At 55.7% G+C, this 26,261-nt stretch overlaps 2 protein-coding genes across 3 annotated transcripts; one reads left to right on the plus strand and one right to left on the minus strand.

Annotated features, from left to right (window-relative positions):
* Window positions 1-3,352: 3,352 nt before the first annotated feature.
* Window positions 3,353-20,949, minus strand: MMRN2 (multimerin 2). Its single transcript, XM_045437920.1, has 8 exons — window positions 20,516-20,949; window positions 20,165-20,407; window positions 10,940-11,068; window positions 10,741-10,847; window positions 10,564-10,644; window positions 9,657-9,809; window positions 7,745-9,490; window positions 3,353-4,580 (listed from the first exon to the last, which is right to left on the minus strand). The coding sequence occupies exons 2-8, from the start codon at window positions 20,326-20,328 to the stop codon at window positions 4,195-4,197; spliced, it is 2,766 nt and encodes a 921-aa protein (XP_045293876.1). The 5' UTR covers window positions 20,329-20,407; window positions 20,516-20,949; the 3' UTR covers window positions 3,353-4,194.
* Window positions 20,950-21,270: 321 nt separating this feature from the next.
* SNCG (synuclein gamma) lies at window positions 21,271-25,984 on the plus strand. 2 transcript variants are annotated; one of them, XM_045437921.1, is made up of 5 exons: window positions 21,279-21,638; window positions 22,473-22,514; window positions 22,829-22,956; window positions 25,380-25,451; window positions 25,694-25,984. In XM_045437921.1, exons 1-5 carry the CDS (start codon window positions 21,518-21,520, stop codon window positions 25,712-25,714), a joined length of 384 nt encoding a protein of 127 aa, XP_045293877.1. In that variant the 5' UTR covers window positions 21,279-21,517; the 3' UTR covers window positions 25,715-25,984. The 2 variants fall into 2 exon arrangements, with proteins under 2 accessions (XP_045293878.1, XP_045293877.1); XM_045437922.1 differs by lacking the exon at window positions 22,473-22,514 and having other exon boundaries at window positions 21,271-21,638.
* The last annotated feature ends 277 nt before the right edge of the window (window positions 25,985-26,261 follow it).

Consider the following 26,261-nt stretch of genomic DNA (forward strand, 5'->3'; position numbering starts at 1 on the left):
GGAGCCTGCTTGGGATTCTCTCTCTCCCTCTCTCTCTCTGCCCTTCCCCTACTCATGCTCTTTCTCTCTCTCTGTCCCTCCTCCCCTCAAAATAAAATTAAAAAAAAAGAAGTGATACTTTCTCTTTGCCTACTCAAGAGGATTCAGGCTTTTCCCACTCCACATTTAGCTCGCCCCCCACCCCCACCGCCCCTCAGCAAGTTTTGTCACTGTTAGGCCAGGTTTGGGGGGGCTTTCTTGATGCAGGATGGAGAAACGCTGCTCAGACCAGAGCTGATGATGTTTGGTATTTTCAAGAGAAACCTAGGATGCCAGCGTTGCTGCAGAGCGGCAGAGGAAAGGAGAGCTTTAAGAAGCATCTTTTACAGGGGCTCCTGGGTGGCTCAGTCGATTAAACGCCAACTTCAGCTCAGGTCATGATCTCATAGTTTGTGAATTCGAGCCCCACATCAGGCTCTCTGCTGTTGGCAAAGCACCCGCTTTGAATCTTCTGTCCCGGTCTCTCTGTCTCTCCCCTACTTGTGATCGAAACTCTCTCACAGAAACAAATATTAAGAAAAAAAAAAAAAAAAAAAAGAACAGTCAGATCAGCCCCCGACTTCGGCTCAGGTCATGATCTCACAGTTGGTGGGTTCGAGCCCCATGTCAGGCTCTGTGTTGACAGCTTGGAGCCTGCTTCAGATTCTGTCTCCCTGTCTCTCTGCCCCTCCCCCACTCTCTCCCTCTCTCTCTCTCTCTCTCAAAAATAAACATTAAAAAAAATTTTTAAAGGAACATCTTTTACAGACCATATATCCTCTCCACAGTGTTTCTGAAATAAAAAAGTTGTTTCTGAAATAAAAGTAAAGGTCAGGCGTTACTTTGACAGTATGTTGTGGTCTGGGAACATGCGTCTGGACTGCTGCGGGTAAGGTTATCTATGTCTTCTGGGAGCTTCCTGCCTCCACGGGCAGTAGCCAGCCTGCAGTAGGAGGCCCAGGATCGCCCCGCACTGCCTAGGTCGGGGCAGAGGCCACCGCCGCCAGCCGCTTCGCACAGGCAGGGGACGGCTGGGACCCCGGGCCTGCTGCCCCTCAGCTGTATCGCCTCTGCTCATCCCCTCAACTGTCTTAGGGGCTGAGTTTCAGTTTGGGGTTCCCTCGAAATCACTCCCATCTCCAGGAGTCTCAAAGGTTTTGGGTTATGATTTCCTACTCCTATTTCATTTTATACTTGATCCCTTCTACTTCCCATTTTTCAGGAACTAGGAAAATTTTCTGATCTGCTTATGGTACCCTTTCTTGTTTTTCAATATTGTTTTTTAATATATTTATGGTTTTTTTCTCCCCATCAAATTTGGGGAGGTAGGATACCACCATTGCCTCGTTCTGGATGCCACAGTGAAGTATGTTTTAACCCCTGGGGAACACTACGGCTGGTGGGCAATGGAAAAAGAGTCTGTACCCAGAGATATTAGATGCCATAGTGGAGATCAGAAATCTGTCAAATGAACTCTAGAATTCTTGCTAATCTGGTGTCTTCATTATAGAAGTACTTAAACATAATATTAAGGTTTTGTGAAATTGGTTTTGTTGACTGGAAAGCATCCTATTTAAAAGAACCACTGTTGGGGTGCCTGGGTGGCTCAGTTGGTTGAGCGTTGGGCTCTGCACTGAGCGTGGAGCCTGCTGAAGATTCTCTCCCTCTTCCCTTCCCCCACTTTCTCCTCTCTCTCAAAAATCAAAATAAAATTTAAAAATAAATAGGGGCGCCTGGGTGGCGCAGTCGGTTAAGCGTCCGACTTCAGCCAGGTCACAATCTCGCGGTCCGGGAGTTCGAGCCCCGCGTCAGGCTCTGGGCTGATGGCTCAGAGCCTGGAGCCTGTTTCCGATTCTGTGTCTCCCTCTCTCTCTGCCCCTCCCCCGTTCATGCTCTGTCTCTCTCTGTCCCAAAAATAAATAAACGTTGAAAAAAAAATTTTTTTTTAATAAATAAATAAATAAAAATAAATAAATAAACCATTGTTTTCTCCAGTTCTCATCCCAGAAACTTCTGGAGCGATTCATCCATGCTGCTGGCAGAATTTACCAATTAGCACTTGCATTTACAACCTTCCTGTTGAAGAGCACCATGCCACGTGAGGGTTAGAGGACGTTATGTCCGTTATGGAGATCAGTTCACTCTGTTTATCTGTAATACATTCCAAATGAACATCTTAAATGGTAAGACCACGCTACCCTAACATTTCCACTTAGTACTTGACCAATAGTAGCCAGATTGAGCAGAAGACACAGTGAGGTCTTTCTAGCAGCAAGGGGGGCCTGGTACTGGCTTCCCAATCTTTGGTCGGGAATGGCCCAAATGCATCATGCCTTGGGTTGGGATTAGTCTTGGCAACTGAGAGCCACATTGGGCAAGAGGCCCTGGCCAGAGCGAAGGGCAGGAAGGCCAGAGTCAGCCCTGTGGTCGAGATAATGAAACACCAAGATACTTAATGAAAGCTATTAGCCTAGCCACCTCATACTACCAATGGGAAAAGTTCAGGAGAGGTGGTGGTTTACTCCAGGGTCAAGCTGTCAGTGGCAGAACGGCCTGGCACACTTCTTTGAACGTTAATGTTTGAGCACACTGAGCACACAGAGCTTAGTGGTAAATAAATTCTGAGGGACAACTGTTTGAATTAATGACCCTTAGGAAACAAGGAGAAGGGCTGAGAACCTCGTTAACCCTGACAACCAACTCCCGTCCTTGTTCACTACCCAGTCCAATCCAATTTGCTTATGGGGAAGAGTGTGTTCAACAAGTTTTGAGGGGCTCCTGGGTGGCTCAGTCGGTTAAGTGTCTGACTCCTGATTTTGGCTCAGGTCGTGATCCCAGGGTTGTGGCATCAAACCCCGGCGTCAGGCTCTGAGCTAAGCACGGAGCCTGCTTTGGATTCTCTCTTTCTCTCTCTCCCCCCTCCTTCTGGCCCTCTCCCCTGCTTGCGTGCACTCTCTCTCTAAAATTAAAAAAAAAAAAAATGTTTTTTTTTTAATTAAAAAACCCCAAATATTGAACACCTACAAACATTTCCTGACAATTCGATGACGGCTTTCTCAAGCCAGTTTGCTCCAGGCTCTGTAATGTTTTGAAAACCATATATCGATATTGCGGGAATAGGGGCAACTCTGGGCTGTGCTGTCTCCTCCCAAGATTCACATCACCGCCTACCGTGGAGGACTCTTGCGTGTTTTATGTGGAACTTAACTGAAGTCGTGTAGTCAAACACGGCCTGGAATGATGAGAGTCACGTTTATCCCAAAGAGTTTCATTTCCTCCATTTCTACTTACTTTACCAAATCTTTCTGCTCTCCACAAGTAAACCAGGCAGAGATTTGAAGGGCATTGCTTTATTCCAGAGCTGATCATTATTGAGGAAGATTTTGACCATCTTCCTTTACTTCCTCCCTCAGCCTCCTTCCTGGTGAGAGATGCTAATAAGAATGAGGGCACTCATTAGCTAGTGGAGGAAGTGGGGAAAAAAAAAAAAAAGGTAAAGGCTGTACACATTTTAGTTCATGTTTGGCATGCTTGGCCTTTATCTTCTGGCGGCAAGGAGAAAAAGAAGTGAAATTAAGGCTACAGATAAGTTCAAAGAAGGACTAAAACTGAAGAGAAGATAATAATTTTGTTCCTTTGGTCACTCAATGAGGCCTCTGTCCCCGTTGCTAGTAAAGGCCAAACAGGCTGGTTTTCTCCTACTGCCCTGTAGTGGGTAGAGACCGGTTTCCAACATTGTCCAAAATGTCACCTCCGTGTGGAACGTTCCTTCCGGGAAAGAACGCTTTTCTGGCATAAGGTCAGGGAGAAGAAGCGGGAGAAAGGTTTCAAGTTTCCAACCCCAGGAGGAGCAGCACACCAAAGATGCCGTAAAACACAGGGTGTGGCAGAGAGCCGGAGTCCAAGCCATGCCGCCTCAGAAGGCGCGCCAAGCTAACGTTCACACGTCCCGGGCCGGGTTCTGCCCAGAGAGGAGTATTCTGGTGCTTCTTGTCAGTAAGAAATAGCGAAACCCAGCGCATCTAGAGGGAGGCCACATACACCACATTGTCTTTGCAGAAGTTTTCCAGGAAGAACTGGACCGGCTGGATGGTCTCCAGACCACCCCTGGCCAGGGCTCCAGGCCAAGGAGAGCTGGGCGAGTCCACAACATCTGGTCGGGGCCGTGTCCAGTGTTCAGGTCTTGAACACAAGGAATCCCCCGAATGTCGTGCCTGGCGGGTGTCTCTTTACTACGGATCCCTGGGTTAACTCAAACCACACTCTCTCGCCTTTTTGCAGCTCGGCCATGGCAAAGGTTGTTGCCGTGCTTCCGCCCTTCCGCTCCTCAGTGGAACCGACAGGGGTCTGCTGGTGACCTCCAAACACCAGCTGCCCCGTACCTGGCCCGGGGCCAAATTCAATGCTCACTGCAAACAGGTAGACCCCGCGCTCGGGGGCTCGGAAGTAGCCGTGTTCGGGGAAGTAGCTGCTGCCAATGTTGACGTAGGTAGTGTTGAACTTCACTGTCTGCAGGGCAGTCGTCCCTTCCGAAAAGCTGGCATAGAAGGCCACAGGGGAGCCTGGAATGCAGGACGAAAGCGCTCAGCGACTCAATCCCTCACTCCCTTAGACGACAAGTTAAACCCTGAGACCTGCCTTTCTCACCTTGTTAACAGTAGGAATAAGCCACTATTTCCAGATACCCTACGTGTTCCCAATAGCAACCTCAGAGAGTGGGAGCCAACGGGCCAGCACTCACCATGTCACTGAGAGAAAGGAAAATACAAGTCTGTTGTCTCTCCTGGTGTACGTTTTTAAAAATTTTTTTTTCAACGTTTATTTATTTTTGGGACAGAGAGAGACAGAGCATGAACGGGGGAGGGGCAGAGAGAGAGGGAGACACAGAATCGGAAACAGGCTCCAGGCTCTGAGCCATCAGCCCAGAGCCTGACGCGGGGCTCGAACTCCCGGACCGCGAGATCGTGACCTGGCTGAAGTCGGACGCTTAACCGACTGCGCCACCCAGGTGCCCCTGCTGGTGTACGTTTTTAAAAAGCACTTCCTCCTTTGCTCCCTTTTCCTTCCAGCATCCTGAGAGGTAAGTACCCTTCTTTGAGGAAGCTTTGAGTCTTGAGTGCTTACCCGGTTGTCCAAAGCTACGTGGCTTGCCAATGGCAAGCTGGGACAGGACCCGGGTCTCCGACTCCCAGACTACTGCCACCTACTGGGGATCTTGAGATCTCTCCAAAAGAAAATAACCCCTATCCTCAAGGTAATCATGCTAACGCTGGTGAGAGGATGAAAGAACCCTGAAGGGTCCTTCCTCCTGGATGTTTGGCACAAGACCTTAGAGACAGGACAGCAGGTAGGGCTGGGAAAGAAAACTCTTCGAGCTGGTCATCTTAACGTTTTCCAACCGTTGCACAGAGCTCCGGGATTACAGATGGGGACACGGGCCCAGAGAGGGAGCACTTGCTCCAGGTGACATAGATCATAAATTACCACACTGGCGGCTGTCTTTGGATCTCCTGATCTCTGGTGCTCTTCCTATTGCAAGAAGCATTTTAGGGGCGCCTGGGTGGCTCAGTCGGTTGAGCGTCCGACTTCGGCTCAGGGCATGATCTCGCGGTTTGTGAGCGCGAGCCCCGCGTCGGGCTCTGTGCTGACAGCTCACAGCCTGGAGCCTGCTTCGGATGCTGTGCCTCCTTCTCTCTCTGTCCCTCCCCCACCTGTGCTCTGTCTCTATCGAAAATAAATAAATGTAAAAAAATGTTTTTAAGAAAAAAAAAAGAAAGAAGCATTTTAGCTAACTATAGGAGGACAAGCGAGACAAAGAGAACATAGGCGTGAGGCCTGCCAGGGCCACGTGCAGGCTTGGAGCCAGAAGGAGCCACTCTGCGTAGGGGGGTGAGCGTACAGTGAGGAAGGAGCCAACCTGGCTGCCTGGCCAAGACTCTCAGGCAGGGGAGGACAGGGCCAGGAGACGGGAAGGGTGAGTCCCACTGGGGTTCTGGCCATGACACTGGCCTTGGCACCAATGAGGTGATGTTCCTCACGTGCTCCCTCAACTCTCTATCTCTCTGTATCTCTCTCTCTCTCTCTGTCTCTCAGAGGAGACCAAACTTCCCCATTTCTTAGGGGATAAAACCAAAGCCTAAAGGAGGGGCAAGCGGCATAGTGGTTAGTGACTTGATCCCACCTACAGCCCCAGCTCTTTGGCTCCCGGTCCAGCAATAGTTTTGTGAATGTCAAATTTCTGCTCTTCTTTAGTTCTGGAAGATTTTCTGAGAATTAGGAAGTTTGGAATAGCTTTCCCATTTGTGGAAGATCACAGGCCCGCTGCTGGCTCTGCAGTTCCCCCAGCGTCCAGGAGGTGGGGCGCTCGGCCAGCCGAAGGAATGCCCGCCCGGCGCGCCCTCTGCCGGTACTCGGCACTCTCTCCACATGTTTCAGCCGGCCTGCCGCCCAGAGTTCAGCCTTACCGACCCCCGGGGCCCAGCCTGTCCCGCAGGAGGCTGAAGGGCTGTGCTTCACTGATTTGCTAGCTGGAAAACTGACAGTGGGCTTCCCTGCAGGGCACAAAGTGATTCTCCCATTTTACAGAGGGAGAAACTGAGACAAGGAAGTGGTGCTAGAGGCGGTCCACTGCCCCCAGGCACACAAAGGCCTCCAGGGCCGTGATGGAGAATGACAGGAGCAGGAAGAGCTTGGGATGGGATCCTCAGACCTCCCACATGCCAGGCTACACCAGCATACAGACAGCCCAGATGGCAGCCCTGTACTCAGTCCTGTGTCTGGATGAGGATGTGGCCATAGCCCCAGGGCCAGCCTCTCTGGCAGGGGGCAGTCACTTGAGGCACGGAGTCTAGTGGTCTCCTTCCCCAGGCCACATTCAGGGAGGGGCCAGGATGGCCGGCTGCACATCACATCGGCCTCAGAGCCAGCTTCCCAGGCCCAGGGTCCCGGGGCCCTGCAGGGACCCGTCGTCAAGGGCCTTTCACAGGAGAAGAACCAGCATCCTAGAGACAGCTGGACAGGGTTCAGGGCTCCCTGTGCCACTTACTAGCTGTACGAACTAGCAGCACACTTGCCCTGACCGAGCCTCAGTTTCAGGTAAGATGGCAGTGATGACGGACTGTTGAGCTGTTATGATGACTCCGCGTGGCAAAGCCCACGGAAGGCCTGGCGCAGAGCAGCAACATGGGTCTACTATGTTAGCAGGACAAGCTCCTTTCAGGGTCCAAGGCCTTCCCCTGTATTATCCTCTTGCCGAGTGCTGCCCATGGCCGGTGACACCAGTCCCTAGTCACATATTTGTATACAGGGGAGCTGATTAAAGACACAGGGGGTGAAGCAGGGTGGAGGGGAAGAGCTGGGACGGAGAGATTTGAGGCTGTGGCCTGCGGGGAAGGGAGGCATCCCCCTCCTTGCTCTAGTGGCTGAGCGGCAGACAGCTCCGTGGTGTATATACGGGCCTCAAACGTTTACATGGAGGGCCTCTGCCTGCTCATTGATGGTTGGTTCTGGTGACTTCTACCTGCTTACACTTCCGGTAGCTTAAGAGGCCCCTGGCCGTCAATGAAAGGGGGATCTGGGCAAAGCGGGCCCTGAGTACCCCTGAAGGATGCTCACACTGTTCTCTTTCATCCGGTCTTCTCCGAGGCAAAAGAGCTGCCAGCAGCCAGCCCTGTCCTCCCCGACTTACCCAGCCGCACCCCTCCCCCTCCCCCGCTCAGGAACTCACCTGCTTCCCAAAGCACGGGCCCTTTGATATGTGCATCCGCCCTGGGCTCTGCTTCCTTCCTGTCCCTCCTCCTGGAAGCTTCCAGACCTTTCTGCCGCTTCTTCCCTTTCTTGCTCAGCATGGCCTGCAGCTTCCCCAGGTCCAGGCTGACGTTCACTGCCAAAAGCCCTTGGAAGTTTCCGAAGAGGCTGTGGAAGAGGCGCTGGTGCTGCTCCAAGTCGCGCTCGGTGGCGGACAGCGCCTCCTGCAGGCCCTCCAGGGAGCTGTTGAAGGAGGAGACCCCGGAGGCCTCGCAGCAACGGCCCACCCTCTGGAGGTCGGCGTCCAGGCGCTCCAGCTCCCGCGCCAGCCCGGCGGGGACCCGCCCGCCGGCCTCCCCCGGCGACGCATCGCGGCCCCCCGCCGCCTCCGCCGCCTCCGCCGCCGCCTCCAGGGCCGCCACGCGGGCGGCCAGCGCGTCCCAGGCGAGCGCCTGCTCCTGCAGCCCGCTGGCGGCGTCCTGCAGGCCGACGCGGATCTGCTCGTAGCGCAGCGGCAGCGGGCCGGGCGCCTGCTCGGACATCTCCTCCATCACCTCCTCTCCGAAAAGGGCGGCCAGCACGGCCTCGTGCCGCAGCGCGTCGTCCAGCAGGGCCTTGAAGTAGCCATGCAGCTGGCCGAGTTCGCGCCGCATCTCCCCGTGCGCCGCCCGCAGCGCGCTCGCCTCGCCGTCCAGCGCCCGCAGCTGGCTCCGCAGCCGCGCCCCGTCGGCCCGCGCCCGCTCGCCCTCCGCCCGCCGCTCGTCCACCGCCCGCGACAGGGCGGCCACGGCGTCGCTCAGGGCCTGCAGGGACGAGCCCTCGAGCCGGCGCCGCTCGTCCGGGCCCACCTGCGCCTCCTCCAGGGCCCGCGTGGCGTTCAGGTCCAAGTAGAGCTTCTGGCAGTCGCAGTCCTTGACGTACTTGATGAGGTCGGCGTTCGTGCCGTGCAGGTGCTGGATGGTGAGGTTGAGTTCCAGGAGCTGCCGCTCCATCTCCTCCTTGTTCTCCTCCATGATCAGCGACTTCTCCATCAGGATCACCCGCAGCTCGCGCAGCGCCGTGTGGTTCACCTGCAGCTCCAACAGCTTGTGCTCCACCTGGCTGATCTGATCGAAGGTCTCATCGGACTCCGAGTACAGCTCCTTGATCTCCTCCACGTGCTGCGCCAGGGTGGCCTGCATGTCCGCCAGGATGCCCCGCAACTCCTCTTCCCTGCGGCCGGCGGCCGCGTGCAGCGCTGAGAGGTTCCTCTGCAGCTGGCCCAGCCTGGCCTGCAGGCTCTCGGGCTCCGGCCTTGCCGCTGCCCCCGCCGCCGCGGGGACCAGGCTGCCGTTGGCCCCCACGGACCCCTGGGCCTTAAGGAACCTCTTCAACTTGGCGTCCACATCCGCGTGGACCTCGGAGACGGACTGCTGCAGGGAAAGGTGCTGGGCGTGCATGCGCTCCTCCACGTCCTGCCGCAGCTGTCCCACTCTCTGGGCGTTGTCCTGCACCTTGGTCTCAAATTTGGCACCAAGCTCCTGGAAGTCAGCTCTGGCCACCGTGCTCTCCTGGACCCCCCGGATGGCCTGCTGGTTGGCCTCCACATCAAGAGAGAGGTTTCTTACAGCCTGGGAGAGGCTGTGCAGGCTTTGGTTGAAGCTGCTCCAAATGGGGCTGAAATGCACACGCAGGAAGGCGTCCATGTGGGGCAGTAGCACCTGCTCCAGGGATCTGCCAGGAAACACTGCAACAGAGACACGTTTGTACACAAGCCCTGCAAGGACCAGACACCCCTCCCCAGGCAGGGACCAGAGGGGGCTCTTCTGAGATCTGGGCCTTCCTGCCCCGCCTTCCTCTCTCCCCTCAGATGTGAACAGGCTGTTCCTCCACCCCTGGAGCCTGCCACTCACCAGGCTCTGTCTGATTTGCCTCCATGGTCGCAGCTGTGACGTTGCTTTCCAGCGCCTTCCACAGGCCTGGGAGGCTGTCTGCCACCTGGTGAATGTCGTTCTGGAGATCCTCCTGTGGCACCATGGTGTCGCTGATCTCTGCAGCCAGGTGGCCTGAAGACACACAAGGGGTAAGTGTCGAGGTCTCACTCCCCAGACCTGGGGAGATCGTGAGGTACGGAGAAAGAAATTTCCAGGTTCGGATAGAAATATCAGGGAGCTGTGTGCTGACGTCCTGTGAGCGGGAGCTCAGAAGCCTTTAGCTCCAGAGGGGGAATGCTTGGCGCTTGAGCCCTCACCCTCACTGGGCACCCACAGCAGACATGCCTGATCAATCATGGCACACTTTTGTCCTCACCTGTGTGGACATGGCCTCTCAACAATCATCCTAGGCAGCCCTTGTCTAAAGGTAGGAGTTCACCGCACGATGAAATTTATTTGCCACGTCGGCCGTGGTCCAGCCTTGAAAGGCCTCACAATTAATTGGTGCCTCTTGGTGGTTCTGTGCTGACTATACACCAAGGCTAGCACGACTTTCTGGCCCTGGTTAGGAGACATGGGGGAAAGTTTCTTCCAGGCCATGGGATCTTGTCCCATTCAAGGGGCAAGGTAGGTGCCGGATGAAGCTATCCTTCCCAGAAAATGCAGTCAAGGGAAAGGGTGTGTGTGCTTAGCCAACAGGTAGTGACCAAGGGCCCTGTGGCTCTGCCCTCCTTGGTGTGGGGGGGGGGGGTAGGGTGATACAGGGCCACAGAGGGACCCCTGCTGATTCTGGGCACAGAGTTTTCCTGAAATGGCCTGGGCATGTGGGTTCTTTCTGCCTGCCCGCCTGCCTGCCCCTCTTGTACCTTCTAGGAAAGCAGCATACCTGGTTCAAAGCCGACTGGCCCATCCCAAGACTCCTGGAGGCCATCCCCTGGATCTTCGGGCTCAAGGATTGCCGTGGGATCTGCAGAGAGGAGGCAACAGATCTTGACACAGGTCAAGGGAGCTGCCTGACCTCTGGGTCAGAGGTTGAAGGGGAGGGAGCCACAGGGAGCCCTACCGTAGTGTCGGCAGTCAGGGCCTGAAAAGCCTGGGCAGCACTTCCAGGCCACGGAAGCCAGAACCTTCTGCTTGACCTTGTACACCGGCTTGTGTATCATGCGGTACCTGGGGAAAGATGGCCAGCTCAGTGACTCCAGAGTGAGCCAGTGTAGGACTTGGGTGGATGGCCCCCCTTGCCCCATCCTGCCCCCACTCACATGACTTTGACTTTCTGGCAGTCCGGAGTCTCCTGTGGACATGGCTGCTGCGAGTGGACAAGGAATTTCTCTGTTTTGCAAGCAGCTACAAAGGTGACCAGCCTAGACTTCTGGTAAGGGCACCAGTTACTGGAAAAACAAGCCAGAGGAGAGGGCTGCTGAGCCACACCCGGGTCTCACATGACCCTTCCTAGATGCCAACAGCGGTGCCAGTGCCCCACTCCTGCCTCCCTGCCCCACCCAATGCCTGGGATTCTAGAATCCATTATCCTGAGAAGGGAGCACTCTGCATTATTTATCCCTCGGCCCCCGGACAAAGGCTCCACAAACCCTGCCTGCAAGGGCACCTGCTCCACTGGCTTCCAGGGGCCAGCACAGAGAGGTTGACAAGCACCCCCAAAATCACACAGAGCCAGGAAGGCCTCTCGCTGTCTCTGTTGGTGCCAGGGAAGCAGCATCATGCTGCTGGGGCTGGAGAGTCCTGGGTTCAAGTCCTTCACACTCTGACTTTGAGTGAGGCACTTAGGGAGTTTCCACTCTCCCATTTATCAGATAGAGATCATAATACCCTCCTCCAAGTGGGCGGATGGGTACCAAGTGCCGGGATCCTGACAAGTGTTCGGCGATCACTGCCGCCCTGCCCCGTTACACTCACATCTGTCTTCACCACAGACCAGGCTTCAGGGAGGACACCTGCTCCCTGGTGATTCCCCATTATGGCCATTATGGAAATGGACTTTCAAACAACTGTGGGAGAAGGCAGCTGAGTGGAGCAGCCCCTTCTCTGGGAAAGAGCCTACAGGGTAGTTTGGGGGTCACATTCAGCACCCTGAATGCCTGAGAGGTAGCCTCTCCATCTACATTCTTTACGAGTGCGTGTTGTTGCAAGTCCCAGGAGCAGGGAGTGCTCATGGCTGACACAGCCCCAGCTCACTGACCCGGTGGCAGGCTTGATGGGGTCAGTAGAATAGATCAGAGGGTCCTTCCCCCAGCAATCAGCTCCCAGAACGGAGCTCTCCAGTGCTGCAAGCGGCAATGACCTCCAGGGCTCAGTTCAGCTCAGCACCCCTTGGGTATTGGGTACCGGGCTCAAGCTGAACAGGATTCAGTGCCAATATGGAGTAACAGACCTTCCTTCCAGGGTCCCCAGGGAGAGCAGGCCATCTCAGATGGTGTGGAAGGTGCCAGGACCCGGGGAGACTTTCAGAAGGAGGTGATAACTTGGCACCAGGAACTGTGCCAGAGATGTGTGGCCCACTGAGATACAGAGGGTTGGGGCAGGGAAGGGGCTGCTGAGGTAAGGAGAAGCCAGACTGTGGAGGCCTTGAGCTCCTACAGAAGAGCTGGACTGTGTCCTGAAGGGACAGAAAGTTGTGGAGGGGTTTGAGCAGAGACATCACACATGGAAGGGCCACCTTGGTTCCTGGGTACAGAAAGGCCAGGGAGAGGCGAGGTATAGGTGGCTGTGTCAGGGATCTAGGTGGGAGATTCTGGCAGGTTCCATGGGTGATGGTGGTGGATGTGGAGAGAAATGGCCACACTTGTCAGATATTAGGAGGCAGTGTTCGAGGGCCTTGGAGACGGAGTGGCCGTCAGGTTAGGATTTTATTCTCTGGACCTGGTCTCTGTCCTGGGACCACCAGGCACCACCACACCGGGATTCTGCTAAGGAGGGCAGGGGGTAGGATTGAGGGGAATTGAGTGACCATATCTGTCTTGAGGGCTGAGACCCCCAGCCTGACTTCCTGCTTGGCTCCCAAAAGCCTGGCAGCCAGCCTTTACCCTCTTGGTAGCAAACTGAAAAAGCCCATCGGGAAAATGACCCCACTCAAGAGGAAAGACCTAAAAACAATGACATCAGGGGCTCCCCCAGTGAAATAGCCCAGCAGAGCACATTATGACAAAAGAGGTTAGAAAGACCCATCCACACATCCAGCTTCCAGTGGGCTTCTTTGCTCTCAAGTGGGCAGATGTCCAAGATGACTCCTGAGAAAAATCTCTAGTACAAAAGAGGGAGATCAAAAACAAACAACTGGAAAAAAAATCAACTTGGAGAAAACCAACACTGTGCAGAGAAGTCTCCCAAATTTGTATTCACAGCTCCAGATCTATAAGAGAAGTTACTGCATCCAAGAAACAAGAACAGGAAACTACTAAAAAATAGGACGAACATATAGGGATGCCATACAGTGTGGCTCAGTTGGCTCAGTGTCTGACTTCAGCTCAGGTCGTGAGCTTGTGGTTCATTGGTTTAAGCCCCACATCAGGCTCTGTGCTGACAGCTCAGAGCCTGGAGCCTGCTTCAGCTTCTGTGGCTCCCTCTCTCTCTGCCCCTCCCCCACTCACACTCTGTCTCTCTCAAAAACAAATATTAAAAAAAATTTTTTAATGGAAGCACATACAGAGAATGAAAAATACAACAGTTGGAAATTTAAAATATAACAGTACAAATGCAAAAGAAAATTAATAAAAATGTTAGAGGGTAAAGTTCAAAAAATTTCCCCAAAAGAAGAGCAAAGGGCAAAAGAAAACAGGAGAGGAAAGCTCAGGAAAACTGAAGACCAGTGTTGGAAATCTGTGGGGAATAAGATTAGGAATTCCCAGAGCTTGCACCAATGGGTTAACAAGGCATAAAGAAATAGAAAGCCACAGGATGAAAGCATCCAAGATTAGGTAAACAAGATTAGGTAAACATGGCAAAGCGCCCCCAGTATAGAACAAAGGTATAGAAATAGGAAACCTCAGGATGAAAGCATCCAAGAATAGTAAACAAGATTAGGTATTCAGGGAGGAAACTGCTCCCCAACTTAGTACAATAGCAGAAAGCTGCTTTCACAGGAAGGAAGGACTGAAATAGGTAAACAGTAAACAGGACTATAGACTGCAGCAGGCAGGGCAGCAGGGCAAAGTTGCCCAGAGTGGAGCTAATTAGCAAAAGAAAGGTGCTTTGTTGACCCTGAGGTAGCAAGCTCTGTCTGTCTTGTCCCCTAAGCTAGCTAAGATAAACAGACATGGTGCATCATGCCTGCTGTAAACAGCCATCTGCCTGGCACCAGGACTTTGTTTCGTATTGACCCAAACCCCTAACAACACATATCTTCAAAACCCCCTTTCCCTCATGCCTGTGAATTAATGTTCACGGTTTCATTGTCTCTTTGTGCACATCCATCACGCTTGTAAGCCTTCTGATCCTAATAAAAACAGAGCAAGGAGGGGCGCCTGGGTGGCGTAGTCGGTTGAGCATCCGACTTCAGCCAGGTCACGATCTCGCGGTCCGTGAGTTCGAGCCCCGCGTCGGGCTCTGGGCTGATGGCTCAGAGCCTGGAGCCTGTTTCCGATTCTGTGTCTCCCTCTCTCTCTGCCCCTCCCCCGTTCATGCTCTGTCTCTCTCTGTCCCAAAAATAAATAAACGTTGAAAAAAAAAAATTAAAAAAAAAAAAAAAAAAAAAAAAACAGAGCAAGGACCCTTACTCAGGGCTTTTGTCTCCTCCCAGGCATTAGCCTCTCTTGCATTTTAAACCTGTGTCCTCTCTCTTGCTGGACAAGAGAGAACTCCAGACCCAGGGTCTACACCAGAAATCCAACATCTGAATAACAGGAGTTCCAGAAAGAGAACAGAAGAAGGAAATCGTTTATTAAAAAAATCAAATATTACAGAAGTGAAGGACTTGAATTTTCAGATGCAAAGGGCCCACTAATTACCCACAATGTGATGAAAATAAACTCACATCATCATGAAATTGTAGAACTCTGGGAATGAAGGTAATTTTATACTTTCTAGAGAGAAAAATCAATACACACACACACACACACACACACACACACACACACACACCAGCAATCAGAATGGCCTTGAGCCTCTCAACAGCAGTACTGGAAACTAGAACACAGTGGAGAACTGCCTTCAAAATACGGAAGGAAAAATATTTCCAATTTAGAATCCTATACCCAACCTAACTATCAGTCAAAGCAAAGAGAGCAAGAATAAAAACATTTTCAACACACCAGTTTTCAAAACATTGCCTACCCCAGGACCCCACATCAGGGAGCTACCAGAGCAGTGGTTTGCAATCTTGCCATCAAATCTTCACATCAAAACCGTTGTGTGGCACTTTCAAAAGAAGAGCCTCTGGGCTCCACTCCAAGTCAATGAAACAAGATTCTCTGGGATTGTGGCCTGGGCATCAACATTTTAAAGCTCTCTGTGGCATTCTAAGTAACAGCCCAGGACAGGGTACCACTGTGCCAGAAGTGCCCCACCGACACAAGCCAGGGTACCAAGAAAGAGGAAAGCAGGGCATCAGGAGACAGGAATTCCATCAGAGAATTGAGGGGAAGGGAGCCCCCAGGAAGATGGTGCAGGCGAGCCCAGGTCAACGATGGGCAGTGGGTGCAGGGCCAGCGTCCAGAGCTAGAGCTCTGAGACCAGCAATCACCAAGAACACACAGGTAGTCAAACACCTGACATGGATGAAAGGGGAGAGCAGGTGTGGACAAACTGGCCAAGAGTTTGGGATCGAGCAGTGACAGAGACGCAGGAAACTAAGCAAAAGAAGCCAAAAAATGGAAACCGTTGTTTGCTCCAGGGAAGACCAAAAGTATGAAGTGTCTCCACTCTGAATAGCATACATAGTCACATGAATGTAATCACTCAAAATGACAATGTGGGAGGATGATGGATAGGGTGTGTGTGTGTGTGTGCACGTGCATATGCACACGGGTGTGCTCTTGCATGCTTGCTATGCGTGCATGTTGGGGTTAGGGTATGGAGTGGGAATGAGAGCTTCCCAAAGAAGCAGCAATATAAACATGTTAGTTAGAGACATAGAGACGGATGCCAAAGGAATCACCTAAATAGTTGAAAATTATTGCCTGTGGGGACCAGTGAGGGCAGAGGCTTCTGGTCATGTCAACAAACTTTGTAGAAGGTTTGACTCTAACCCAGAGGGTCATGCAGTTTTTCTGCAAAGGAACAGATAGTAGATATTTCACACAAAGCTAACTGCATAATCTGTAGTGTCCAGTGCAAAATAAAAATACGGGACAACAATAAAGATGAAACCAAGTGTGAGGCCCTTCTGTGGATGCACCCTATGTGACTGCTCAAGTCACGTGCCCGTGGACCTGGCCCTGATTTTAAGCAAAGACTGTTCACTCAACACGGAGAGAGAGAGAGAGAGACCTCGAAGTTGCTGGGTCCAGAGTTCAGGGACCACGGGTGAGATGGCCACCTTCACGGACTGTTCCAGGACCAGAAACTCCAGTCCCCACCCCACCCCCACCCTGGGCTCCCTGGAAATTCTGCAACTTGGCCTCAGGCCTGGGGAAAATTGTTTCTCTAAACCAGTGGTTCTCAGCAGGGGGTGAAGTGACTTTTGCCGCTAGGTGTATTTGTCAACCTCTGGAGACCTTTACAGTCATCACCACCGGGAGGGGGGAGGAGCGCCTGGCATCCAGTGTGTGGAGACCAAGGATGCTGCTAAACACCCCGCAATGTGGGCAGCACAGCCCGGCACCCCTACAACCAAGAATTAGCCAGTCCCAAATGCCAGGCGTGCCAAGGTTGAGAAACACCCACTCAAAACACAGTTCCATTCGTTGCTCCAAACTGCTGCTGAGGGTCCAGAAGGCCTGTGCCCAGGCGCACTGGGTTTGGTCCAGCCTGCCAGGGAGTGACTGGGACTTTCCATCTGGAGCTCCTGGAACCGGAAGCGGTGCCGCCCACCCTTCCTGCCCAGGAACTTTCTCTCCTGACCTGCCCAAACCTCAGGCTCCAGCTATTCTCCCTGCCCACACTCCCCCTCCCTTGGCAGCCCAACCCCCTTGGCACAGTGCAGGCCCTGGCCCAGAAGCCCTGGGAACATTCCTGACCTTTGCTTTGGTTTCCTCCAGCTCCTGGCAGCTTCATGCTGGCCCTCTGCGCCCGAGCCCCCAGCCCGGCTCGCTGAGGCACCCATTGTTCTCGCTGCCTCCTGGTCTCAGGCCTGGGCGCTCTTTGCACCCTCGTCTCCTGGGGCCAGCTGGGTTTGGGCTACCCTGAGCCTCTGACACGGCCCCCACCTGACCCCTTGCCCCAGTCAGGAGGGCGTCTGCTGACCCCTTTGGAGCTTTTAATTGGAGATGAGAAGGCTGGGCCCTCCTCCCCTCCCCCTTCCGGGACTCAGGTTGACTTTGAGCAAGGCCCTTCCCCCAGTCCTGGAAATGTGGAGCCAATTCCCACTTCCGGCCCCTCCCTGGGGGCAAAGGGAGGGGCTACGTGGGAGGCTGAGGAGCCTCTAGCTGGGAAAGGGCTGTTAGCTGGGGCCTTCTGAATTATGGGTGTGCTGCTGCTATTGTCCACTGGGACACTTAAATGCCAGTAAACCTCACCTCTGACTGCCCCTTAAGTCCTTAAGGCTTTCTGGGGAAGGAGGGTGTGTTCTCGGTATCCTTGCTTTCTGAGACCCTGAAGGCAGCCGTGAATATGACCACTCCAGGGGAGAATTTTGCAGGGCTTTGTCTCTGAAAGGGGCTTTGGTTGGCAGAGGAGCCTGAAGCCCACTCAATGCCCAGAGTGGGAGTTCCCTGAGTGTGCCCAGGGCCCTGTGCTTCTGACAACAGGAACAGGTGCAGGAGATACAGCCATGGCAGTGGCTGGTGGCCTGGGCTCCACCCTGCTCCTGTGTGACCTCCAGCCGTATGCTTGACTCCTCTGGGCTACGAGCTCTCAGTTGCAAAAAAATCACAAATGCTACCTACTTGTACATGGGTCAAGAGAAGCTGATGCTGGTGGCCACGGCCAGCTGGGCTGCTGGGAGCAGCCTCCCTACATTACCACCATCCCGGGGGAGACAGGACAGAAGACACCTGGAGTTTGCAGCCCGGTGGTTGCAGGCCCCTGCTCTGATCGGTCACTTAGCTGTGTGGTCCAGGGTGGCATCCCCATCCCTCTGAGCCTCACAGCACGGAAAGTGGAGAGAGCAGAGCTCTCATGACATGTAGAGATGGGGCACCTTGCCCAGGGCTCAGCCTGGTCCTCAACGCAGGCTCAGTCCTGCAGGGGGAGCAAGTGCAGGCTCTGAGAAGCCTACCTCCTAACTGCCGCTCCGTCCCACTCCCACCAAAGCCAGGGGGCATCCAAAGAGCCTTCTCCCCATGGAGTCCAAATACACGGGTGACTGGGGCACCCAGGGACAGGGGGAGCATTCAACCACGTCCTGCCTTCACCCTGGGACCAGGCATCCGGCACCCAACTGTTCTGTTCAAACTTCTCTTTGCAAAGGGTCTAATCTGGGCCCATATCCAAGGCCTGCCATAGCCCTGGAGCTCCAGAAAGAGGTGTGGGGGGCCAAGGCCCAGCAGTCTTGTCGATGATGGTGCAGGGGCCCCGCCTCCCCTTCCCCTGCTGCAGGAGGGAGACTGGAGCAGCATTTCCGCCTGTCCCTTTACAGAGCACGGGAAGCAATCAGCCCGAGGAAGCTGAGCAGGATTTCCTTCCTTTCACACCAGCCCCTCTGGAGGCCTTGACAACCTGGGCTGGGCCTGTGGGGACCGCCGCTTCTGGGCTGTGGGACGGAGACCTAGCAGGCCTGCTGGGACCCCCCGGGTTCCCCTGGGACCCGGGTGTTCCTGGGCTGGGGATCCCTTCTACGTACATCTGCACATGCTGTGCACACACTGGGACCACCCAGGGAGTGGATGAGCGCAGCCCACAAGCCTCTCCCCACAGCCAACGGGGTAGGGAGAAAGAGGGGTGTCTTCTACCTCTTTTTGATCCACCTGGGACCTTGAGCCTCCCTTTTATCAAAAGGAAGCAGGTCACCGAAGAAAGGAGCTTTGGGGCAGGGAGGCTTGGTTCTTACACCTGAAATCAGAGTTCGGTGGCTGGAGCCCCCCACCAAGAATCACCTGCTCCACCCAGCCCCGAGCCGACCTGGTGGTGGGGCAGAGATGGGCCCCCTCCTCCCCACTTGGCCAGCCCCTCCCTCCCTGAGAGTCGGTGTGCACTTGCTTATTACTCTTTCCTCTCCATGGCCAAATCCACTTTCAGGAAAGTGTCCAACAAACACTTTCACCTTGAAGTGTCAGAGCTTATAGGACAACTGTCCCAGGCAGATTCATTCCATAAGCTAATGTGATAGTGAATCTCAGGGAGCCAGGTGGAAGGCTCTGGGTGGGTGTAAACTGACCCCTTTCACCTTCCAAACCCATATAAACACCCTCACCAAGTCTGGTGTGTGTGTGTGTCTGTGGTCGGGAGTGTGGTAGGCATATAAAGTGCGTCTAGGGGGTGGGGCTGCCTCTGAGTGCTCCGGAACCAGATCATGAGCTCTGAAGTCAGACCTAGATCCTGGTTCTAGATCCCCTTAGCTGTATGATCGTGGGTCAGGTGTTTAGTCTCTCTGAGCCATGGGTTCCTCCCCTGTAACCCCGGCTGTTGGCAGGATTAACCAAGCTAACACCCGGCAAAGTGCCTAGCCCCAAGGGGGACCCCATGAGGGCACCTGCTGTTCTGACTGTGGAACACCCCGAGGAGGAACCCACAGGTCCAGCACCTTATCAGCAGGGGCACCTGAGTCTGGACAAATAAAAGACTGGGAAATGGTGTCCTGGTTCAGTCACAAGACCATTCCACTCATTTCCAGAGGGGCGCTGAAGCAGAACTCACTGGATGCCGTGGCTCCCTCTTTGTCTGGAAATAGGGCAGAGTACCCTGTCTGCTCACTGCTTGTCTCTCAGGGGTAGGCTGAAGACCCACACCAGTCCTCCTGGGCACTCAGATAAAAATCCAGTCCCCAGGAGTGTCTCTCTTCCATGACTTATGCCAGGCCAGCCTCACGGAGGCTCAAATGTCAGTTGACTTACTTCAAAGAAGGGGAGACACTGCCAGGCCAGCTGGAAACTTCTGGAACTACTGCCCCTCATCACCCCTTGCTAAGTGGTTGATGGCAAGAAATGCTCTTGCCCGACCTCCAGGTTGCTCCCTGTCATGGGCCAGGTGAGGAACTTCCTGTGGTCCTTAGGCTGGGCCCTGGGGTGCCCAGTCTGGGCTTGGAGGGGTGGTGGCCTCCTGAAGGGAGTCTGACACCAGGCACCTCATTCAGCCTCACAGCTGGCCCCAGCAGGTACATAATATTAGGTCATTTCACAGATGGGTAACTGAGGTTCCAAGAGACTCTGTTCTGGCTGAGCTGGGACTCAGATCCTGTACCATGACCTCCCCCCCAAGGTCGAGGTCCTCCTTACCGTCTGACGGGGTCCCCGCCGATATCCTCAGCCTCTGCCCTCCAGACCGCAGGCGGCCTTGGGCTATGTGGATCAGAGAGCCTGCTACCTGAAGCGTTGACGCAGGCCCCCAGCAGCCCCCAGCCTAGGGGCCCCCCGAGACCGAGCAGCAGCGTCAGGATCATCTTGGCCGTGGGACGGGCTCAGCCGCAGCAAGTGACTCCACACACTGCTGGTGATGTTGACGTCGTCTTCAAGTTAAGCCTGAGAAGGAAAAGAAAGCACAGGGACAACAAAGAGAGGAAGTGGCCTGGGCCGGCCCACCCGGTGAGCCTCGTCCGGCACCCCCCTCACCCCCCCCCCCCCAGCTACCTCCACCATCCCCTGCAGAGGCAGCCAACAACTCAGACCGGTTCCTGTGCCTCTCTAAGAGGACTCAGGTCAGGGACACTGGAGGTGTGTGTGGAACACACGGGGGGGGGGGGGGTGGCCCCACCAACACGTCCCCATAGGAGTCAGCAGAAGAACACAAGCCTCGAGGTGGGTCTGCAGGAAGTGGTCGGCTCAGTCTCAGGGAACCTGCTGCCCATCCATGCTGGTGGCCAGGAAGCGAGGGGCACTTCGTGCCTACTCAGCGCCTTTCACCACTGGGCTGTGGGTGGGAGCCAGCAGGTGGGCGGAGATTCAGAGAGAGAAAGCTGTCCTAGGGTCACACAGTGTTAGCCAGAGGCCGGGACACGGGGAGGCCCTTTGTGTGCTCCTCTGCCCCATCTCCCCCACTGCCCTTGATGCCCTTGATGGAGCCCTGGGACGTGGGGGCATCCACGGTGCTAGTGAGTAGCCAGGCAGGCCGGGCCGGTCTGGGAAGTTGGCCACTGTTGTTTAACCCCTGGCCTACATGGCCCTGCCCCCCTGCCCTACCTGAGAAGCTGGTAGCAAAGGTGCCTCCCCTGCCTGACCACCTCTGTCCCAGATGTATGCAGACGCAACAGCCCCAGGCCTGAGAGCACTCAGCCAGGCTGTGGGTGGGCAGGGCAGCGAATGAATGAGGGACAGTGATGGATTAGGATGTGTCCAGCCCCCTGCGCCACTCCCTGGAGGGCAGGGGGCAGGAGGGAAGGGCTGGGCAGCAGGGGCCCAGGGGAGCCGGACCCCACTGCCCAACCCCCGGAGAAGGTGAGGGCGGGCCTCCTCCCCCGCCCTCCCTGGCCTGCTGGCTGAGCTCCCACCAGCCAGCCACCGCCGCATCATCAATATTTCATGGGCGTCAATAAGAGGCAGCGGCAGCAGCGGGGACAGCGGCTGCAGCAGCGTTCTTGCCAGCTCTAGCCATAGCTCACTGGAAGAGTCAGGCTCCTGGCACTGCCCACCACCATGGACGTCTTCAAGAAGGGCTTCTCCATTGCCAAGGAGGGTGTGGTGGGCGCTGTGGAGAAGACCAAGCAAGGGGTGACAGAAGCAGCTGAGAAGACCAAGGAGGGGGTCATGTATGTGGGTGAGTCTGGGCGAAGCAGGGCGTGGCAGGGTGCAGCGGCCGGGAGGCCAGAGGCGGGGGTGCCCGGTTACCCTGGGCCAACCTTCTCCCCCAGCCCCAGGGGGGCATTTTGGGTGGGGATGAGGTCCTGGCCATTGGGTCAGGGTCTCCATGCCCTGGAGCACCCCATCCCCCTGCATACCATCCCCCACACCCCACAGTGTCTGCTCTGACCTCCTCAGGGCTCCAGGGTCTCTGAAGCAGAACAGCAAGAGGGGCACTCGGCCTTCAGACACACTTGTTTGCGCGCGCGCGCACACACACACACACACACACACACACACACACACAAGTGCACAGATGCAGACCAGTGTCCCCCACGCCAGCATCCCCTCCAGGCCCTTGTGCTCAGATAAGAAGCCAGCTTGAGCCTAGAGCAGGAAGGTGCTCAGCAGCGGAGCCCCAGGTCCCCACCCTGTTCAGAGGGAAGGGTAAGCAGGGGAGAGGAGCCTGAGCCCCAGTGTCCTGTGCAACCCCACCCCCTTCAGCCCCTCGGAAGCTGGTGACTCAGCTCAGTCCTGCTGCTGCTTCCGAGGCCCAGACCACACCCAGGTGGGCCTGGACCCTACCTCAGGCCTGGTCTCTCTCATCCCCCTGTCCTGTCCTATCCACTTCCCATCCATCCCCTTCCTCCAGACACAGCAGGAAGCAGCCTTTGAAGGGACTGCCGGCCCCCAGACACCACCTCACCCCCCTACTAACCCCACAGCTTGTTCAGCTGTTCTGTGTGTTTGCCCTGACCACCCCGCTCCCAACACCAGGAGGAGTAGGCTGACGCCTTCATTTCCTCCCCAGGAGCCAAGACCAAGGAGAATGTTGTGCAGAGTGTGACCTCAGGTAAGGGGCCCAGGACCAGGGGATATGGGGGTTGGGACCTCCAGGGACTGCAACCTGGTACTGAAGGCTCAAGCCCAGGGTCCTCCTACCCTCCAACTAGAAGCCTAAGCTGTACATGCACATGAGGTTAGATAGACCCAGGGTGCCCCTCCTGCATCAGGGCTCCCCCGGAGTCAGAGAAAGGGGCAGTCCAGGGCCTCCAGTAGAGGCAGAGTTTTAAGCGCCCTGAGAAAGGGGTTGCTCAGCCTGACTTGGGCAGGCCAGGCCCGGACAAGGAGGGGTCAGGACCACGGCCAGCCAGAGTCCTCTTGCAGTGGCTGAGAAGACCAAGGAGCAGGCCAATGCTGTGAGTGAGGCCGTGGTCACCAGCGTCAACACAGTGGCCATCAAGACGGTGGAGGAGGCGGAGAACATCGCCATCACCTCCGGAGTGATTCGAAAGGTGAGATCCAGTCGTGGCCCTGGCTCTGGGGCCAGTCTCATCCTTTCTCCTGGGCCCCAGAGAGGCTAGCTGAGGAGAAAGCAGTATTGCCTCATGACATATAGGGAAGCAGAGATTGAAGGGGCCCATGGTCTGTGCTTGGTGTTTCTCACACCCATTAACACCTAGAACCCTCATAATTCCTCTTGTGAGGGGGGCAGTTTGGGGCCCACCTGGAAAGTGAGGCTCAAAACCACGTCCTCTTGAGGCTCCGCATTTGGGAGGTACCACATTTCACTAGTGAAAGCAGGGTGCTGTGGGCCTCACGCAGTGATAGGCGGCCTCCCGGGGCAGAAGACACCAGGCTGGAGCTGCCAAAGTCACCGCCCACCGGCCTGCTGTCCAGCCTCCCTCCAAGGCCTGGTGGGAGGAGCAGGGAAGCAGCGCCCCCTCGTGACAAAGCAGCGAGGGTCCTGACCCCGCCTTCCACTTTTGTGCACGGGCGAGGGCGTGTGCCCCCGTGGGCTGCCAGGTGCAGAGGGCGCAGGCGCAGTTGGGCGCCCCCAGGAGGTGGAGGCCTGCTAGGTGAGCTATTCCCGCACGCACCACAGAGCAGGCTCTGCTTGAAGCATTTTACACGTATTAACTCATTCAATCGGCACAGAATCTGCAGAGACCGGGTGTGGAAATGAGGCCCAGAGAGGTTACGTTATGTGCCCAAGGTCCCAGGGGCTAGTCCCGCAAGCCTGGGGTTCCCAGGGCAGCCTGGCTGCAGGGCCTGTGCTCGGAGAGATTCTGCATGAGTGTGAGGCCGTGGTGGGAGCCCGGTTTATATGGGGGCCAGGCATGGGCCGCTCTGAGGCACCCAGCAATGAGGACCCCTGCTTCAGGGAGCAGATGGGAGGAAGGGGAGGAAGCCCCCCTGCCAGGAGGCAGCGCCTAGGCGTCCACTTTTGGGGTCAGCACAGGTTCTCCACCTCTTTAGAGCTGGCAACCGGTCTGCTCATTCCCAGCTCTGCCCCTTGCCAGCTATATGACCTTGGGAAGCTACTTAACCCCTTGGCACCTCCATTACCTCACCTGTAACAAGGGAGGGGGTGACCGTCCCCGTTTCATTATGACATTGTGTGATCGTGCAGGGAAATGGCCCCCACGAAACTGTTACACCTGGGTCATGGTGAGCACCCAACAGAGGCAGGAGACTATACCATCATCATCTGTGCCTCCGGGCAGGACCCATAGGTGCTCGGGAGAGCAAAGGAGGCACTGGCGTGGGGTCAGGCTGCCACTGGGCCTCTGAGAGGGAGCCTGGGCACTCCTCTCTGGTCTTGAAGGAGGGCTGGTAAGCCCATGGAGCCACCCCCGGGCCTGGAGTGGGGGTAGCTGCCCCAAGGGAGACATTTCCTGGTGACACCCAGAAACCAGTCACAACTCTTCCTCCAGTGAACCAAAGAAGGATGCAGCACTGCTGTCTGACAGCCCTTTCATTCCACTGGCCTCATGCATCTGCCTTGGGTGGCAGGGCTTGGCCTGTGGCCACCTACCCTTTGTCTGGAAAGCTGCCCCTACTGTGACTGACAGAGTTCAGTGCCCATTTAAGCCCCAATCCACCAAGGATGTCCCAGAAGTAGCATGGAGACAGCAGAATCCTCCAGAGGTTGGTGCTAAGACCGGGATCCAGGCTGATCATCCAGTCTGGCCCTGCCCACAGCTGTCACTCGACTACCTCCCAGGCAGGTCACCTTAGGCAAGTGTCTGAGCGGGGGTAAGGTGGTAGGAGACAGGAAGTGGGGAGGATTGTATAATGCCTGCTGGCCCCAACTGGACCAGCTTGAGCCCGGAGCCCATCCAGGAGGCAGGGAGAGAGAAAGCTGCTACTAGGGATAGGGATGGGCCTGGAGCAAGCCGAACTTGATCTCTACCAGCCCCATTGCTTTGAGCTGTGAGGCTTTTAGCTGGATACGTGGCCTCCCTGGCCTCGTATGAACAGTAAAAACACCCCTCTTCCTAGGGCTATTTGGGAGCTCAGTAGGACAAGAGTGTGTGATCATATGATGCAGGGACACTGAGGGTGGGGTCAGGCCTAGGGCTTCAGGGCCATGGCCCACCCCCACCTCACTCCACCCCACCCCACCAGTCCTCCTCCATAAGAAGGCCCAACCACAGACTGCCCAGAGACTCCACATTAGTTCAGGGGTGTGTAAAGCTGGGCTCCAAGATACATGGTGCCCCCATAAGGCCTCGGCATCATCAGAGCCCCCGCTGTGGGTCCTCACATGAGGCTCTGTCGCTCCTCTGGTTAGTCTGGTGATGACACACCACATACAGCAAGGTGATAAGGGCCTCTGCTCCTCTTTGAGGCCAGGTGGATGAGCCGTGGGTGCAGAGAAGCTGGGGCCTCTGCGCCCTCCACACTGTCCCACATCCCTTTTTCTCCCTCACAGGAGGACCTGGAGCAACCAGCTCCCTCACAGGAGGACAAGGCAGCCAAAGCGGAAGAGGAAGTGGCTGAGGAGGTAGGTGCTGGGCTCCCAGAGAACAGAGGGTACCCAGGCAATCCTGCTTCCCTCCCAGGGTCCCCCGAGCCCTCCGGGAAGCCTTGTGACCTTCTGCAGCCCCCTCAGCCTGAATGTGAGGTCCCTTCATGAAAGGCTCCTCAGGGCGGAGGGGCAGAGATGACTCCCAGCCCCACCCCACTCAGGGTGGCCACTGAGGGTGGGAGCCTGGAGCTGTGTGTGAAGGTCACTCTCTCTCCCAGGTCAAGAGTGGAGGAGACTAGAGGGATGCAAGTCAGCCATGAAGGAGGAAGAGCCCTCTGCCTTGGACCCCACCGGGCATGAGGACTGCCCAGCCCTGGAGCGTGACCTGGGTTGCCCATGTTCCCACACCTGACCACCCACAGGGCCTGTCCTCCTACACTGCCTTCACCTCCCTCACCTCCCTCAATCAGTCGCTTTGCCCCCTGGTCCTTCTGACCCCACAGATGCTGCTGTGAATTTTTGTTTTTAATGATTCCAAATAAAACTCAAGTCCTCATTCCTGACCATAACATGCCCATGCTTCCTTTCTGTGCTGCCTCATTCATGAAGAAATCTCCTAACCCCCACCCCCCCTCAACCGCCCCCCCAACACCCTCCCCCACCCCACCCTGCCCCGAGGAACAGGAGCCAGGCCAGCCTGCTGGTGGGTCTGGCATGCCCTGGGCGTTTCGGGAACCTTCTGACACAGGCACTGCCTTCAGGGCCCCTGCACAAGTTGCCTTTTATAATGGAGGAAGCTGCCCTGCTTTTGGCTCCCCCAGACAACCTAACACCCCTCCTGGAACA

Source organism: Leopardus geoffroyi, chromosome D2 (genome assembly GCF_018350155.1).
Source record: "Leopardus geoffroyi isolate Oge1 chromosome D2, O.geoffroyi_Oge1_pat1.0, whole genome shotgun sequence".
NCBI lineage: Eukaryota > Metazoa > Chordata > Mammalia > Carnivora > Felidae > Leopardus > Leopardus geoffroyi.